The sequence below is a fragment of the Microtus ochrogaster genome, chromosome 10 (assembly GCF_000317375.1).
Source record: "Microtus ochrogaster isolate Prairie Vole_2 chromosome 10, MicOch1.0, whole genome shotgun sequence".
NCBI classification, from domain to species: domain Eukaryota; kingdom Metazoa; phylum Chordata; class Mammalia; order Rodentia; family Cricetidae; genus Microtus; species Microtus ochrogaster.
Window position 1 is genome coordinate 78,638,285 of NC_022016.1, and position 17,788 is coordinate 78,656,072.

At 45.9% G+C, this 17,788-nt stretch overlaps 1 protein-coding gene across 4 annotated transcripts in view; it reads left to right on the plus strand.

Moving 5' to 3' along the window:
- The window catches only part of Bend5 (BEN domain containing 5), a 234,392-nt gene that overhangs the window by 118,559 nt on the left and 98,045 nt on the right, over positions 1 to 17,788 (plus strand). For all 4 annotated transcript variants that reach the window (XM_026782015.1, XM_026782016.1, XM_026782017.1 and 1 more), the window contains one exon: positions 4,470 to 4,584. In XM_026782015.1, the coding sequence (XP_026637816.1) occupies positions 4,470 to 4,584 (115 nt within the window). The remainder of the gene's footprint in view (positions 1 to 4,469; positions 4,585 to 17,788) is intronic.

Here is a 17,788-nt window from a genome sequence, read left to right on the forward strand (position 1 = left end):
ACACAGTCCTCTTGCACACATGCACATCTGTGGGCGGGAGTGCACAGGTGCACACACAGTCCTCTCACAGCACCGTTTCACAGCCACCGATAGCGCCGGCCATCGAGACCCAGCACCACCTATAATTTCCCACTATTTGTCCCTCCTCGACTCTGCTTTCATTCCCACACCTGCTCCTCTTTTATTCTTCCTCCCCTCTGTCTATGGCGCATTCAGCCTTATATCACAAGTGAAAAGGAGCTTTTCCCTTTACATCTGCGAAATGGGCCGAGCCCAGCATGCTGACAGAGGAATGAAATTCTGTAAAGCCCGTGGTTCTATAATTTTAGGACAGAGGGCTTGGCTGAGGGCAGTCAGGGGAGATCTGGATGACCGCGGTTGTGCCTGTGGTAGCCTGGGCCCAGCACACATGCCTCGCTGTGAATCTGGGCTCTGCTCATTCCAGGATGCCACCACTGAGCAGAGAACAGAGACAGTGAGCCTCACACAGAACTACCTGGAGGGGAAAACATGCCCACAGATGCAAACATGCTCTAAGACACATGTGAGAAGCCTTCTAGTTCGTCGCCCTAACAGCAAAAGCACTACTCTGAAGCCCGCAGAACTGGTCTAGATCCCACCTAGGCCCCAAGAGTGATGTCATACTTTGACTTTGTTTCCCTGCCTGTAAAATGGAGCCAGAAGCACTGTGAATCAGTCACATACTAAGTGTGCAGTTGCGATTGAGGCTCTGACTTCAGTCATTTCACATCCATCCTCTGAGTACCGTTGCTGTGCCCAGCACCAATGCTCTGAAATAGGACAGAAGCAAACAGATTAGTTCTCCTTTCCTGGAGCCTTCAGCCTGAAGGGAAGGCAGATGCAGCCAGCACAAACCTCGATCCCTCTGATCACAGGCTCAGGAAACGCGTTTTTCCTTATTCTTTTAGACCGTTTCTATTTTGAGGCCATGGTCTTTCAGACTGATGGCATAATCTCAGTCATTTCCTGCAGGGTTGTTTGATTGGAGCAGAGTTCAGGTCATCTTGAGAGCATCACCTACCCTTCACTGGCTGCGTCCTCATGATTCTCCAGGCTTTCATCTCCCCAGGGCCCTTGCTGGTCAGCAGCAGGTCAGATCCTGGCTCCTCATGCCAAGTGCTTTGTGAGCCCCTCCTGGCTGCCAGAGCCTCGCCCACCATTATTCTTTTTCTCTGGCATACTGTAGTCACGAGTGCCTTACAGAGCCGCGAACTGACCTGTGTCTTCCTAGCTTTAAATCATATAGTGATTCTCTAATGTTTTATATATATATATATATCATATAAAATAATATATGGCATATTATCACATATATACATGCACACATACATATATAGCCTTGCTTGCTTCTCTGATTTGTCCCTTACTTTTCTCCTCCCTTCCCACCACCTATGAGCAAATCATTAAAAGCCATGATTAAAACAACACATGTACATGCTTACTCCACGCGAGACACTTGGTTTGTATCAACTCATAGTCTTTGTAGTATCCCCTAATAATTATTACTTTCTCATTTTTAACTTATGGGGATACTGAGGAGTGGAGAGCGTAAGGTCACACAACAAATTAATACCTCTCAAGAAGGACTAAAGCCTGGAGACTACGGTTTCCAACTGTATCTTTAACCCTGAAGTTAAGCCCCAGGTGAAGAACTGTGTGCCACCAAGGAAGCCATCTTCTTTCTTGCCACCAAGGCTTGATGTAAGCATTCCTTTGCCTGGTTACCTTCCTGGCACCTTTCATCTTGCTCATCCATCTTGCTGACCCTTTCCCCAAGATCCTCTCTCACCTGTCCCCCTACCATACCACCCAGCTTTGATTGATTCAAGAGCCTTTTGTGGGTTCTCATGACTCTCTGCAGCTCTCACTAGGGCCTTGGCTAGCAAGTGTGGATTTGCTGTCCTGTTGTTCCGGATTCCACTGCAAGAACATTGTATTCATCATAGAATGCCCAGTTTGCAGAGTGAGGGGCTGTCAGATCAACTAATTGTTGGCTTTGTCAAAGATGGTCCAATAATATGTATTTCTTTATTTCTCTTTCTTAAAAAATATTTAGTTTTATTAATTAAAATCCTATGTACTTGTGTGTATCTATGTGAGCATGTTCACATGCACATGAGTGAAGGTACCCATGGAAACTGGAGGCATCAAATACCCCTAGCTTTAGAACTGAAGGCAGGATATGAGCCCCACCTGATGTGGATGCTGGGAATCAAACGTGGGTCCTCTGCAAGAGAAATACCTAGCCTTAATAGTCGAGCTATCTCTCTAGCCCCATCAATAGGCATCTCCTAAGCATTGGCTGTAGGCTCAATCCTGAGGCAGGCATTTTAGAAGAAATGGAGACACTGAAAATAAAGATTGAACAGAAGGTTGGTCTGGCAAAGCTCATCCTGGTCAGCTGGAGGTTGGCATCAGGCAAGAATCTCTGCACCTAACTTTAATTTTAGATCTTCAGCGACTTCCCTTCTCTTCCTCACCTTCCTGCCATCCTGTTTTCACCAGTCTTGATGGTGCATACTTAGAGGAATGGGCATGACAAAATCACGACTATACCAAAGACTGGTGTCATGGCAGCTATTGGTGTCTCGCAGCAAGGTGAAGGCTACCCCTACCTCACTTGACAAATTAGGTATCATCCTTCCATTGAAATGAAAAAACTGGTCAAAGCAAGTGCTCAACACTTTCAGCCGATAGTCAACTAAGATTCAAATATTAATCCCCAAGTCTTTTCTGCTTCCTGGATCCCTCTGCTCTCTCCATCCATGTGAAGCTTGCCCAGGCATGCCGTTGCCTCTCCATGCTTGCTTTCTCCTGTGTGCCTTCCCATGATACTTCACTTCCTGCTACCTTTCCTTCATGAGGTAGCTCTCTCCCAGAGCCTCCTCCACCCTTCTTTGCCTCATCAAACCTCTGGACAACTTAGCTTAGTCCCTCTTCCAGAAACCATCCTACCAAGTTGTAAATAGAGAGAGGAAGAGAGGGAGGGGAAAAAAATCTAATGACTCTCCTCTTATAAGATTAGTTGGGATCTGGGGAGAGGGGTTGGGAAGTACAGTGTTTGCCTTGCAAGCACAGGGACCTGGGTTTGATCCCTAGCATGTGTGGAGGTGAAGGGGGACATAGGAAGAAGGGTGGGTGGGAAGGGCTCTTGTTCAATTCACTCTGACTTCGAGCTAAGTTATAAGTCTGAAATTTACCCTCCCGTTGCCATAGTGTACCTGGGAAGGTGAGCTCTCGATAGCCATAGTCTGTCTGCCTTTGTTTTCCCTCATTCTTTTATTAGGTGCCTAATTGGCAGCCCAATTAATCTGCTCATCTGTGAAGGAGGTGAGCGCCTCCCATTTCCAGAAGCCATTCTCTGAGGCAGCATGGCCCAGCCCTGCGTGCCGGCTGCCTCCTTGATGGAGGGCTGCCCAGGGAGCCAGGGTCAATTAGCGGACAGATTAAGCAATTATTAGCCCCTAACAAGGGCGCCTGGCATCATTACCCTGCCTGTTTATTGGCAAACTGCAACTCTAATATGAGGACCAACAAATAAATTAGGGCATCTGGTCCACTGCCGCGTCAGCCGAGAAGTAAATGATGTCCAACTGGCCCTGGGCTGCCCATGGATTCTCAGCCTGGCATAATGAAAAGCCCGAGATGTCCCTTGCTGGTCACAGCAGCTTTGGAATGAACTCTGAAGTGATTTATCATTCCAAGAGCTAAGTGTCTGCTGCTGGGCACATGAATTGCTCTTAGTTATCCTGCTGTCTTCCTCATGCCTGTCTGTCAAGACCTGTAAGGGTCCCGTTCAGAGGCTCCCTCTCATCCAGTGGAAAACAAATCACCTCTGCCTTTGGGAGACTCTCCTACCACTTTATGGCATTACACCAATTTTGTGAAATGTTAGAGCAGTATTTTGACTATATGTACAGGTTTCCAGTGAAGAAGCAGATACTTGGAACAGGACTGAGGACCATTTATGTCACCCAACCCCTCTCCTGTGAATAGATGCAGAGCATCATCAGAAGGGTACTAGAGGGGATAGTTCAGGAAGGCCCCTGTGGTTATGTGATGAGGGCACCTTCCTGAATTTATTGCTGTTCCCTAAGAACCCCCAAGGCCCAGCTCGAATGCCTGGAAATCCTCTCTGCTCCATCTGCATGAAGTGCTTTATCCCTCTTGTTCCTAGGCCTCAATGCTATGTTCTGAGCTCCTTCTCTTAGAAACAGAGATATATTTGGACAACCCATTGGGAAATACCTCATCATATATCTGTATAGCCATAATTATAGACAGTAGCTGATACCTCATCATATATCCGTATAGCCATAATTATAGACAGTAGCTAATGACAGAGGCCAACAGTCACTGGCCCTCTTGTCATTTCATATACTAAGAAAAATGTGCCCCATCCTTCTTGAAACGCTTTGAGGCTAATCCAGGCCTGTCTCTCTCCCTAGGGATCATTGACTTCCTTGTAAGTCAGCATCCTATTGCCCGTGTCCTACGAGAACACTTGGTCTTCAAGATTGCACCAATGCTCAACCCTGATGGAGTCTACCTGGGCAATTACAGGTGAGGGACTGGGGACAAATGTCTAGAAGCAGGAAGTGGCAGGATGGAGGGATGGAAACGAGGCACTTAAGAAATAATTTCTAGCCTAACCATTAGAGGAATTATCAGAGGAAAATTTAAAATCAGAGGACATTTTCCTCCACCTCCCGAGTGCAGCTAATAACGTCATTGGCCATTTATAGACGACTATCCCAAGTCACTTGCTGGAGTTTTCTGAACAGACTGATAGACTAAGAACCAGAAGAACTAATATTAATTTTAGCACCTGCTACCTCCATAACCCTGAGGGATTCGCTGATGCTCAATTTCTCTTGTATAAGAGACAATTATCCCGCAGCAGGGCAGATGTATCGGCAGGAATGATGGGGAAGAATGAGCTTTGCAGAATCTCAGACAGTGGTTATAACATTCCCCTATCTGTTGCTGTGTTTCTCCTAGGAGATCCTTAATGAAGGAGAATAGCAGCCCTGATCATGGGGGTAGTACTTCTCTTTGGATGAACATCCCACTCAGCCTCACTCCTGCTCGTAGGCCGTATCTTGAACGTTCTTTCTCCTATCTTAGAACGATCATTTATAGCCTAAAATTCCACTGCCCAGGGGATCATTTGCCAAAAGAACATTGAGTTCTCCGAAAGAGACAGTCTTATTGCCCTTATTACACAGCCGAGGCAACGGACTTGCCCAGAGCACTTGGTGGTAGATAATTGACTGCCTAACTTCACTGCCCAAATGACACGACTTTAGATCCGATCAGGCCCGTAACCTTCAAGACAGCAGCCAACCTCCCCAAGCTTTGTATGGAAGGCTTTGTGTGCCCGGGTGCCTGTGTCTGCACTGACTTCAGTCTGGCCCACGTCCTTTCTTTCCAGAAACGCTCCTTTGACTTCTCTAAGCAAAGCCTATTGCCCTAGACTTTCTCTCTATAACTGGCCCTCTTTGTAGAACCAGCTCATCCCTTATTCATCGGCTAACTCCTGACAACTCAGCTTATATTTGTGTTCTAGGAATCATTTCCCCCAATCCCCCCAAAAGTGTCAACTGCCTTCTGGGTTATCACAGGCCTGGTTATCATTGGAAAGGGAACAAGAGGCCAACCAATCATGGGAATTCTTTGCTGTCGCTTTGGAGAGTGTTCACGAACCCCACTGAACTTCAGGGCAGCAGAAGACAGGACAGTCTTTGTGTCCTCACTGCCTAGCAGCAGGAATTAGCCAATAACAGATGCTCAGGAAGTGATGGATGTAAGCCATGAAAGGAATGACCCTAATGATGAAGAAAGAAAATAGGCGAGACTGCCAAGGCCCTTGGCTGAGTTCCCATGTAAGATCTTCCCACAGCCAGGTAGAACCATTTTACACAAAGCTGCTTTAGTCCTCTCTAAAACCATGAAAATTGGGTCCAGAGGGGCTCTCTGGTACCCCTGGGTCTGAGAGAGACCCATGGGATGCATGAAGCCTTCATTAAAGTCAATTTTGCTTCTTCTCCTAATTGGCTGGAGTGATGGCTCATTAGCATCTGCAGGTTTTACAGCTTGTTGCAGGCCCAAGAGTAATCCCTTTCTCCCTTCCCCAGACAGAATGTGTGGTTAGTGATAACAGCGGCAGAAAGACCGCTCGATTTATGTTCACATTTCTAGTTAATTACGAGAGCCACAGTGGTCAGAAAGAGGTCAGTTCTGCCACCCCACATGCTTGTCTATGCATCAGCTGCTGTCCAGGGAAGGGTTAGCTAGAAACGGGTCCATGACCTTGGTCAGCACAGCTCCTTTCTTCCTGCTTCTGATGGCCAGGGAGTAGGAAGGGGGTTTAGATGCTTTCCATACATCTTCAGGGTCCAGATTTTGTGACTGGGGGCATGTAGCTCCAACACTCAGAAATGGTTTCAAGGTGAAGTTTCAACTCCCAACATTCTCCTAAGTAAGAAAATACGATCTTTTCTCATTACAAGAGCTGCAGAAAGTCTCTAATCACAGCATTAATCCTGATTTTAAAACAGATCAGAACAGCCAAAAGGATCCTATCAATCATGAGCATTCATTTCTACAGGTTTAGAGGATAGGGAAAATATAGGAAAGACAGTAATAGAGACTCAGAATGCATCCGTTCAAGGTGCCCTGAAGTCCCCACGACAATTCCTTCCACGTCAGTTCCTCCCACGCTCTCTCTGCAGTCATATTTCTTGGGTTTGCCATGGTTCTCTAAGGTGTATGGCAGAAAAAATAATTTGGAGTTTAAATAAGTTTGGGAAATTCTGAACTAAGTGAAGTTACTTTTCAGAACGTTGCATATGGTCATGAACACAAGCAGTCTCGTGGACAAGAGAAATGTGGACCTCAGTATTTCTGAAAGGTTGAGTGCTGTGGTCCGCACAGCTCAGCACCTGGGTTAGGGTTATGAAACATTTGGGGAAATGCCGTCCCAGGAAGTCGGCTTGCCGGCTCAATGGTCTGGCAAGCCCTCAGACGTGTTTCATTTAATCCTCACAACTCTGAAGGGAGGGCTCTGTTAGGGTTTCTTCTGCTTTCAAATATAAAAATCCACTCAAACTAGCTTAGTGGCCAAGGGATGATTTGAGGGAAGAAAGGAGGGAGGCTGGCCCTTAGAACTCTGGGGCAACAAAGCCGGACTTCACAGGATGCTGGTGGGTTCACAAGACACAGGTCAGAACACAGGCATCAGTGTCCCTGTTTCCCTCTCATGCCTTTCGACGTTTCTTCTCTCAGCAGCTCCCTGTAGAGGTGCAATGCCTGGGAGAAGCTGAAGAATCTACACCAGGGCTCCAGCCAGTGGTGGGGCAGGTGTGAATAAAGGCCTGTCCTCCCTGTTGTCTGTCCTGCTGCAGCCAGGGCTGGGCCTGGTGCCTCTGAGTCTATGGCAAGACAGGCCTGCACTGAGGCACCTCAGGGGATAGGAAGGCAGATCACAGGCCACTTCCCTGCAGTGTGGAGAGATGGAGGTCTTCAGAGTTATGAAGTGAGTGATAACATGGGCTTTGCTTTTAGTCAGGTGTGACATCAACTTCTGATCCACTGTCTATGTGCCACAGGACCTTGGGTAACTGACACAGCCTGAATAAGCTATGTATGTATGTATGTATGTATGTATGTATGTATGTATGTATGTATGTATCCATCCATCCGTTTGTCTGTCTGTCTGTCTGTCTGTCTGTCTGTCTGTCATTTGTCAGTGGGAAATGAAAGAGGAGAACTTTGGGAGATAACACACTTAAAGCACAGTACTGGGAACATTGTAAGTTCTAAATAAAAATCTATTCCTTTCCCCTCTTCCTACTCCTCTCCCTGTTTTCTCCATATTAAGGAAGCACGTGATCCAATACAGAAAAAAAAACACAGTCAATTTCCCAGTTCTCTCATCTCAGCCTATATATTTAATTACACCACACCTATACTTTAATTCTAATTGGTAGAGAAGGTTAATATAACCCGGGGGTGTGGTTTAATTGGTAGATCCATTGCTTATCACACACAGATCCCAGGGTTCAATATCCAGCGCCCCATAGAACCAGACATGGTGGCACATGCCTATAACCCTAGCACTCAGGACGTAGAGTCTGGAAGGTCAGAAATTCAAGGTCATCCTTGGCTACACAGTGAGTTTGAGGGCAGCTTGGAATGCATGAGAAAGAGAGAGGGAGGTAGAGAGAGAGAAATATTCCCACACACACTTTACCCTAGACTGTAATAGCAGCAGATGTTTGTTTTGCTATTCTGGGAATATTCAGTGTGTTAAAGAGCAGCAAAGTCTACTAGCTAGATTACTGTGTATGGTGCCATACTGTGGCTGTGCTAAGTGTATATACGGCCTATATTAAAGTTTATATTACAATATGTGGCAACCACAGTATATTTCATGGCAGCTTCTAAATTGTTATATCATATGAATTGATAGTACATAACCCTTATTATGTACAACAATGACATAGGGCAAGAATGCACCCTAACATGCTCACAACACTCCAAGCCCATCTCCTTCCCCCTGCACACATCAGGTCTCCAGATAATCCATGGGAAGGCCTTCCCAGCACCTGCAAGAGGCAGCGGGCTCCCCACTGCACCCTTTCATAGCACCTTGCCTGGTCCTGGCCTGATTTGTAATCATGTATATATGTGTCTTTGTCTGCCTTGTTCCTGTCAGGCCTGTCATCATGGCTGACACAGAATGGGCCCGTTATCTCTATTTTCTGAATGAACAAATAAACAGTGATGTGTAGTGATGGCGCTGCCACACAAAGCTAAAGTCCCCAGAAGAGAGTAACTATGGCCAGATGCCGTCAGCTTCCATCCCCAATTGTTTAATCGCATACTGTCATGACATGAATATGCTTCCGGTTTCACAGGATGAGCGGCTGTTAGAAGGTGACACTCTGGATTCTTGGGCACCATTTTGCCATCCTGTAGAGCCCAATGCTTTTAAAAGCACCTAAATACTGTGTTTGATTAGTACAATGGTTTAAGAAAGGAAAGACAGCTTTTATTATATCCATTAGAGAAAATGGGAAACATTCTAAGAAGGTGAAGGGCCATGGGCAAGGCTCCGGGCTTACATCCCAGGTCTCTGGGCTCTAACTTTTACAAGTTTCCTCCCCTAGCCTTCAGGGCTTATTGTCTTTAGACAACACAACTTTCACTCCAAGCCTCCATTTGCCTCCAGACTTCTTGGAGGAACTAAATGTAGGAAAAGGCAACTCTCCTCATCCAGTCGATGCTCTAGGGGGAAGCTCTGTCAGGAGAAGCATGGTTACAACATGGATGAACCTGGGGAATAGTGCTGCCAAGTGAAATAAACCAGCTCCAAGGAGACAAAAACTGTTGGGTTCTATTTACATGAGGGAGCTTCAAGTAGTCACTGAAATCACAAACAGGAAGCAGTATGATGGTTGTGGAGCTTTGGGAAGGGCAGAAGAGGATCACTGTGTAGTGGGCGAACAGGCCTAGGTTTCAGGGATAGTGCCCATGGCAACACATTACCAATGTTTAATGCCATTGAGCCACACACTTATGACGGTTAATATGGTAAAATTTATGTTATATTGTACTTTTTAAAAAAAGAAAAGAAAAAAATAGTCTGACTACTGATTTTGCAATGTGGTTGTTTGCAAACCGTTCCAAGGGTATCTGGCAACTCATATCTTGATGGATAGGTATTGCAACTTCCAGCAATATAGAGCCAAGAAGCTGTAAGCCTAGCTGTCAGGCCATCAAGGTGGGGGTGATAAGCAGCTCTGTTGAGAATCAGTGAGCAATTCTCAATGAGTTGCAGAACACAAGACTTTGTATGCAGGCTGAGGTACTGGCACAGTCTACTTGCCACCACCACCGTTCTTGCTTCCTCTGCAGAGAAAGCAGCCCTACCCGCCCCTGCACCCCACTGTATTTCCCGAGCATTGGTAATGGCTTGCCTATGAAAAACAGACCTTCCATCTCCATGTGACAATATGAAATTCTGTGTTGGGTTTGCATTTCTTAATTAGGTGTTTGTCATTGTGTATTCCATAGAGCCACGTACAAGTAAACAGTCATAGACCTTGGAATAAATTTATTGGTTTTATTTATGTTTCTGGGCATAAAAATCTATAATTACCAGGTACAGCCTCAGTATAACTGGTATTTAATGACAATTACTTTTTGTTACCATAGAAATGAGTCCAAAGTAGTTACCCATAATTTCTCATTTCCCCAACCTCACACATGCTGAATTGCAATATTACCATAGTAATTGCCTATTAGTCATCATAAAATACGCAGTTACCCAAAAGATAGCAGGATGCTGTGAAATTGCTCATCTTCTGAAGACCTCAGTGCTTCTTAGGAGTGTGGAGGTCAGGCGGAACAGGCCTCTCTGGGTGGTGCAGAACTGATTCTGCTTTCTGGCCCAGCACTGCAGACTCCGGGGGAAGAGGCAGAAGCTACTGAAGCAGCAGGGGTCTGGGGTCACTATGTCTCTCGGCGCTGGTAATCCTATTGTAGCAAAGATGCTTCATTGCAGTAAATCTAATTTCAGCTAGGTTTGTTAAGGACTTGCTGGGTGTTAATGCCCTGTGTGGGTACTTGAGAAAGCAGAAGGCACTAACCAGACTTTAGCAGTCACCAACAAGAACCCCAGTGTTTGTGTGAGAAGAGGAAAAGCGTCTACTTACTGTGCACCCTATGTATTGTCTCCTTCAGTTCTAATCCAAGCCCTGTGAGGGAGGTGGTGTGGCAGCCCCGTTTTAAACAGAGAATGACAAAGAGGCCCAGGGGTAGTACAGAATCAGTCCCAGGTTCCCTGGCACAAAAGGTCACTGTTGTATATCACTGTTCCAAGGAGAACAGTCCTTTATTTTTGATCTCGGGCTGGACTGTCTCTTGAAGCTGAGAGAACGTCCTGACTGGGGGTAGCAAAGGAGGGGTTTGAAAGGATGAGGGACCTGGAGCTAGAGAGGTGGCTCAGCAGTTAAGAATGCTTGCTGCTCTTGCAGAGGACCTGTCTGTGGTTCCTGGCACCCACACAGTTGCTTACCTGTAACTCCAGTTCCAGGGAAACCAACGCTTAAGTTCTTTATGACCTCTGTAGACTCCTGCACACACATGATGCAAATAAACTCATAGGCTAAAGAAAAATTAAGAATGGGGTTTCCTAAGAATCCAACAGTCATAAAAGCGTCCTAAGGAGAACAGGAAAAACAGCATTAAATATAATTGTGAGATTGAAATTCCAGGAGTAGTATGTCAAACCTGCACACACGTGCACACACACACACACACACACACACGCACGCACGCACACACACACACACACACACACACACACACACTTTATAATGGGCCTATTTTCACCTAAGAATCAGAGGAGGAATTAAGGAAATTTTAAGCTGACCAAAGTGGAATGGAACATAAAATAATGTTCATGTTCTATTTCTTTTGTGTCAATATCAAAACTTGACTTTTTCCATTGAGCTAGAAATGGAAAACAATGCTCCATGCAGCTCCACTGAGAGATCAGTCAGCTCCTCCTCTTCTTCCTCTCCTACGTTTCCTCTCTTACAGCATCACAGACAAATATCTGGTGCAGTGCCTCACTCAGGGCAGGAACCCCTCAGCAGCATCTTTGAGGGCTGCCTGCATTAACCCCTGGCTGTGGAAGCTCAGGTACAATGAACTCTCCCATGCCTGAACCCCTGGGTGTCTAAGCTTAGGCACAGTGACTCCCCTCTCCCACCTGAACCCCTGGCTGTGGAAGCTCAGGCACAGTGACCCCCCCCCATACCCGAACTCCTGGCTGTGGAAACTCAGGCACAGTAGCACTGCCCCCCCCCATACATGCCAAGGCATCAGCTGCACCCATGCTCCCTCTGCCTTAGAAAGGACTTTCTGTTTGTGGTGGTTTAAAAGAAAATGGCCTCCAAAGGCAGTTCAATACTTGGAGATGTGGTCTTGTTGGAGAAAACGTGTCACTGTGGAGGTGGGCTTTGAGGTCACATATATGCATAAGCCATGCCCAAGAGACAGACCACTTCCTGTCACATGCAAGTCAAGATGTAGGACTCTTAGCCCCTTCTCCAGCACCATGCCTGCTTGGGTTCCACCATGTTGCACCATGATAATAATGGACTGAACCTCTGAAAATATAAGCCACCCCAACTAAATGTTATTCCTTTGTAAGAGGTGCTGTGGTCATGGTGTCTCTTCACAGCAAACCCTAGTTAAGACATTGTTCAAGCTCTTACTGTCTCTGCCTTCTGAAGGCTCCCTCTGGTCCAGATTAGTGTCTGCCCAGCAGTCATTCAATTGTTAGAAGATTGTGTGTTTCTGCTCTTCCCCATCTCCCATCAATGCTAGCTCCTGCTCTGCAGGTTGAAGCACTCAGAGCCTTTCAACTTGTCATATGTAGCCTCATACCCTGTCCTTCCTACTGTCCTCCAAACATACTCCAGAGGTTTGTCATTGCCTGTCTTTGAGGCATGGTGTCCAGGACTGAATGATGAGGATGATGATGATGATGATGATGATGATGATGATAGTTAACACGTATTGCTTCTTCTGCACCTGGCACTATTCCAAAAATTTTGCATTTATTGTTTCAGTTAACCATTAGCACAATTGCACCATTATTTTCTCTTGACAGATAAAGAAACGGACACAGCAAACTCCCTCTAGCATACTGGTATAACTAGTGGGATAAGGCTGGGAAGGGTTCATCTCAAACCTCATTCTGGGGACCACATTTGTGACACAGCCCATATGTCCTTGACATTGGACTCTCCTTCACCTCAATCTTTACATGCATTTATTTGGCTGAGTTGCAACCCCCCCCCCCATCTTTATGTAGAGCCCTTTGAGAAGCCTGTGGCTGAGGCAAGGCAAGAGTTATGCTCCTTCCTTAGGCAAGGAAATCAGGCCATAGAGGATGGAAATAACTCCTTGAAGGTCATAAGAACCACATACTTCAGAGGCAGCCTGAGCAACGGCCAAGGCCAGACAGACCCTTACCTCCTAGAGACTCTCCTACCTTATATAACCTGAGTGATGTTTTTATGGAGGCTGAAAGGACACTTGGGCCCTTGGTGTAATCGGGTGTCTAACCCACAAGTGCATACCGCCAAAACCAATTATTCAAATGAGCCTCCCAGCCAGGTTGCTCAGAAAGGCCAGATGGCTAGATGCCTGTGGAGGCAGCTTCCGTCTCTGTCCTACACGCAGCCGAGTCACATTTCAAAGTTGGGTTGACAGCAAGTTGGTTTCAATAATTGATTCCAGAGTAAAAACAAGTCTCTGGGGCATAGATACCAAGAATTGGTGGCTTGGGATTCTAGAGGAGCAAAACAGTGGACTAAAGTTAGGACGCCATCACGTCTGGTCTTAGTTCCTCAACCGCTGCTCAGCTAGCACTGGTTCTCCATGTAAGCTCAGAGGGCCCCTGAGCTGTTTAGCCTGGACTTGAGGCCTTTTCAGTATCACTGAGCATCTTCCCATGCTTTTCACCCACCACCTTATCCCTCCTGCATCTTCTTTTCCTTCTGCGCTTTCCCCAAGAGTGTACAGTTGCCCATTCTCGCTGAGAACTGGCCTTTGCTGGCACTCTGCTTCTGCTGAAGCAGCCTTCCCACTGCTTGTGTCTTTCCTCTGCTTCTGTTTTCCCTCTGCCTCCCTCCCTCCTTTGAATCTACTCTCCCTCCCTTTCTTCCTTCCTTCCCTCCCTCTTTCTCACCCCTCTCTCCTTTTATTCCCCCTCCCTCTTTCTCACCCCTCTCTCTTATTCTACCCCTTCCTTCCCCCCTGCCTTCCTTCCTTCTTTCCTTCACCAAGTATGTACCTGATACCTGCAGCAGAAATATGATGCAGGCTTGGCCCTATTCTGAACTCAGAGGTCACAGAGGAAAGCTTTCTATCTCCTTTGGGAATGTAGGATTGGGGGCAGTCAGGGAAGATGTCCTGCAGGATGTCCTGTATGAGATGAGTCTTGAATGATGAGTCAGAGTTGGTCAGGGGAAGAAAATGGTAATGTATTCTGAAGGAATAATAGTGACCAGTGTTGATAGAATACAAAGCTGCCAGACACTGTTGGCAGTGTCACAAGCATATCAATCACTGAAGTTAAAAGGATGATAGTTGATACATTCCTGCTCTTGGTCTCATCTTATGGCTTGATGTGTAAAAGGGATTCAGTAATAAAAAAAGGCAGAGGTAAAAATATTAGCTCTATTGTTGATGAAGGCAGAGTTTGAAAGGCATGTTCTGCATCTGTGGCCCAAATTGACTTCTGTTTGATTTATCCCCAAATTCAACATCCCGTCTGCCACAAAAAGAGGATAAAGTAAGCAGCTTCCAGAGAGCACACCATGTGACCAAGAGCAGACCAGAATGGAGCTTTTCTGCAGAGCTCTGTATTTACATCCCCAGACTTCCACAAACCAGCATGCTGAGGCCAAAGGGTAGAGCTCTGGCAGAACACTTGCCTACATGCCCAGAATATGTACCTAGAACCACAGAAAACAAAATAAATGTGAGGCATAAAAAAAAAAAAACAAAGCTCAACACATTCCTGAGTAGTCTAGGCCCAACGGGCTCAGTTCCTTGAGTTGGTCAGTCAGAAAATTCTATCCTTACCCATAGGAAGGAATAGCAAGGGTGTGTGTGGGGGGGGGTATACCACCCAAGGACTACCTTAAACCAAGAGGTAGACCCTCATGCCCTTGTCACATGGCAGAGAAGGAAGCTGACACACACAGAGAAATTAAGTCTCCTGCTCATAGCCCCTGGTGTTTGCTAGAGATCAAGGAACCAAACTCAGGGTGCTTCCTAGGGGCCAACAACTCTGATCCCTGCTTCTGGAACCAGGTTGTGGAGGACCCTAAATGTTGGGCCATGAACACTGCTAACAGGTGTGTAACACATCCCTCAAACTAGGCAGCGCCCTCAGCATCTCGCACAGACAATCTCATCTGGTCTTCACAGCAACCCTCTGAGAGTGGAAAAAAATCCTCACTTTTCTGCCCAGAAAAAGTCTAGTCACAAAATTACTAGACACATAAGCATATATTTTTCTATGCAACATGGCTCCTATGTCCATATTTGAACTTGGGATCCTTAGAACAAGTGAAGGACTTGCCAGTTTCCACATGGGAAGGATATGAAGGACTTCTCCTTCCCTGTCTTTCTTCTGCCCCCTCCCACCTAAGGAGTTACAATAGTCAATTCCTCGCTTCAAGGCCAGTGAGCTCCCTTAAAAAAAAATTGTACCCTTGGGCTTTTCAAAAAAGAGTAAACCTTTTATCAATGTTGTTATGAAGAGAAAAAGTATCCCCCTTGATTCTGAAATGAACTTTCAATCTTACTATTCCACAGCCATGACCTTGGCAAATCCCTTCTTTACTCTTGGTCCTGCCCTCCCTTTCTCTGAGTGTCTGGATAGGATTTGATAGAATTTTGAGTTCTTCTAGGTGATGCCTAGATCTGGGGAGTGTTAAGTTGCAAATGGGGACGCTTCTAGAGCCCAATATGTTCAACTTCCAAGTAGGAGACTGGACAGAGGGAGAGGAGACCCCCTGAAGCCAAGCTGTGCATGGGAGAGAGGAGTCATGTTCTTGCACGAGTTTTTCCTGAGGAGATGGAAAGAATCCATTCCACCAATTAGGCACCATGGACCAATCGATACAATTACATCAAGGTTGGACTTAGCCATTCAAACAGCAAAACCACCAAGAAGTTTCACCCAATCATGGATAATGACTTCCCCATCATCGTGTAGACAGGATCTTCTATTTGGGTAAACTTCCACACTCTGTAGTCTAACACCTCCTGAGACCAGGAGATCACATGCAGTAGGAGAAGAACTACATATAACTGCCAGAGCTGTTCAGGAAGGAGTGGCTGAAATCTCAGGTGAGGCTCTAATGACCTCTTTCTATGAGGGAACACCAACAGGCCCAGTACTGAGCATCTCTTGCCAGCAGTCACAACCACTCTGATGAAGATAGTAATGCTGTTATTCTTGGAGGATAGCATTCTGCAATGGCCTTCAGCAAAAGTTTTCCTTGTCTGCTAGGAATAAGTGGTGGGAGAGAGAGAGCCCCTGAAAGCCTGGGGTAGGAGAGAATTCCTTTTACAGATCTGAGCAGCCCATTCTCCCAAATCACTTTGATAAAAAAAGATCACTGTTAAGGAATGAAAGCCTTGCTTCAATTCAGGCAAAAAGCCAGAGTTCTGGTTTTGCTATGAGCCAGTGGAGAGTGAGGACCATATGTCTTGTCCACTGCACAAAGGTTTCTGTCCATGAGACTGAAACTCTACTTCCAGCTCAGGGTCTTACTAGGGTGTCATTATTTCTGTGCGTTACTCACCTAGAAGTGACTTCAGTTTATACATTGCCAGCCTTGAAGGGAGCACCTTTCACATTATTAGTCTCTTATTTAAAACTCACTTTCCCCATTTAAAAACAAGATGGTTAGGGAATAAAAAATAAAGAGGACATAATGTTGAAGGGGTAGGCAGGGGTGGACTGGGGAGAAGCTAGGAAGAAAAGTAGGGTGAAGATGAACAAAATACGGTGTATGAAAACAACAAAGAATTTTTAAAAATACATTTAAAATAGGATTGTTAAGTGAGCATCATCCTCTAACCCAAGGGACAGTCTTTTAGGATCTTTCCTGAGTCCGAAGACTACTTCAGAGTAGTCAAATGAAGCCTGAGAACTTAGACTTGGAGTTGGTGGGCTTGGTGTAAGTCCAACCTCTGTCACCTGTCACCACGGACAAACTCCTTAGCCATCTGAGCATCTATTTATGAGATTATCTGAGCATCAGTTGTATGGAGACCCTGCCAGCACAGAGGCTCAGTGGGGGAGAAGTACATCCAATATCTCTTCTTCTAGCTTTGGAAGGTGTTTTTAGCAAACACATGAGTTTGTGCAGTTATGAAGCTTCTTAGTGAAAGGCCTAGCACTCAAACCTTCATCTTTCTCATTTTGAAAGCCATGTTCTTATCCATCTTCCTCTGTCTTCACCCTTGTCTTAGTTCAGGTATCTAGGGCTGCATAGAAAAACCATGACCAAAAAAAAAAGCAAGTTGAAGAGGAAATGGTTTGTCAAACTTGCATTTCAATAGTACTGTTAATCATCAAAAGAAGTCAGGACAGAAACTCAAACAGGGCAGGAATCTGGAGGTAGGAACAGATGCAGAGGTCTTAGATGAGGGCTGCTTACTGGCCTGCTTCCCATTGCTTGCTTAGCCTACTTTCTTATAGAGCCCTGGACCATCAGCCCAGGGCTGGTACCACCCACATGGTCTGGGCCCTCCCCCATTAATCACTAATTAAGAAAATGCCCCACAGGCTTGCCTACAGCCTGATCTTCTGGAGGCATTTTTAAAATGAGGTTCCCATCTCTCAAATGTCTTTATAATGTGTCAAGTTGACATATCCAGCACAACCACCCTGATCACAGTGTCTCCTGATATGGTGATCTATGAAGAGACGGGAGGAAAAGGCTGTCATACCCTGGCGTGATGAGGAGTGAATAGGTTATGAGTATTCTTATTTGGCATAAAGGACACTGCATTTATCTGTAGCACAGCGGAGCACAGCCCACTTACTAAGCACTTTGCAGGGGCTGTTGATGACAGATTGCCTGGCATTCTGACACTGACCAATCAATAGAGCTAGGAGGTGCCTCAGGCCAAGGGCAATTGAATCCCAACCTTTTGTGGC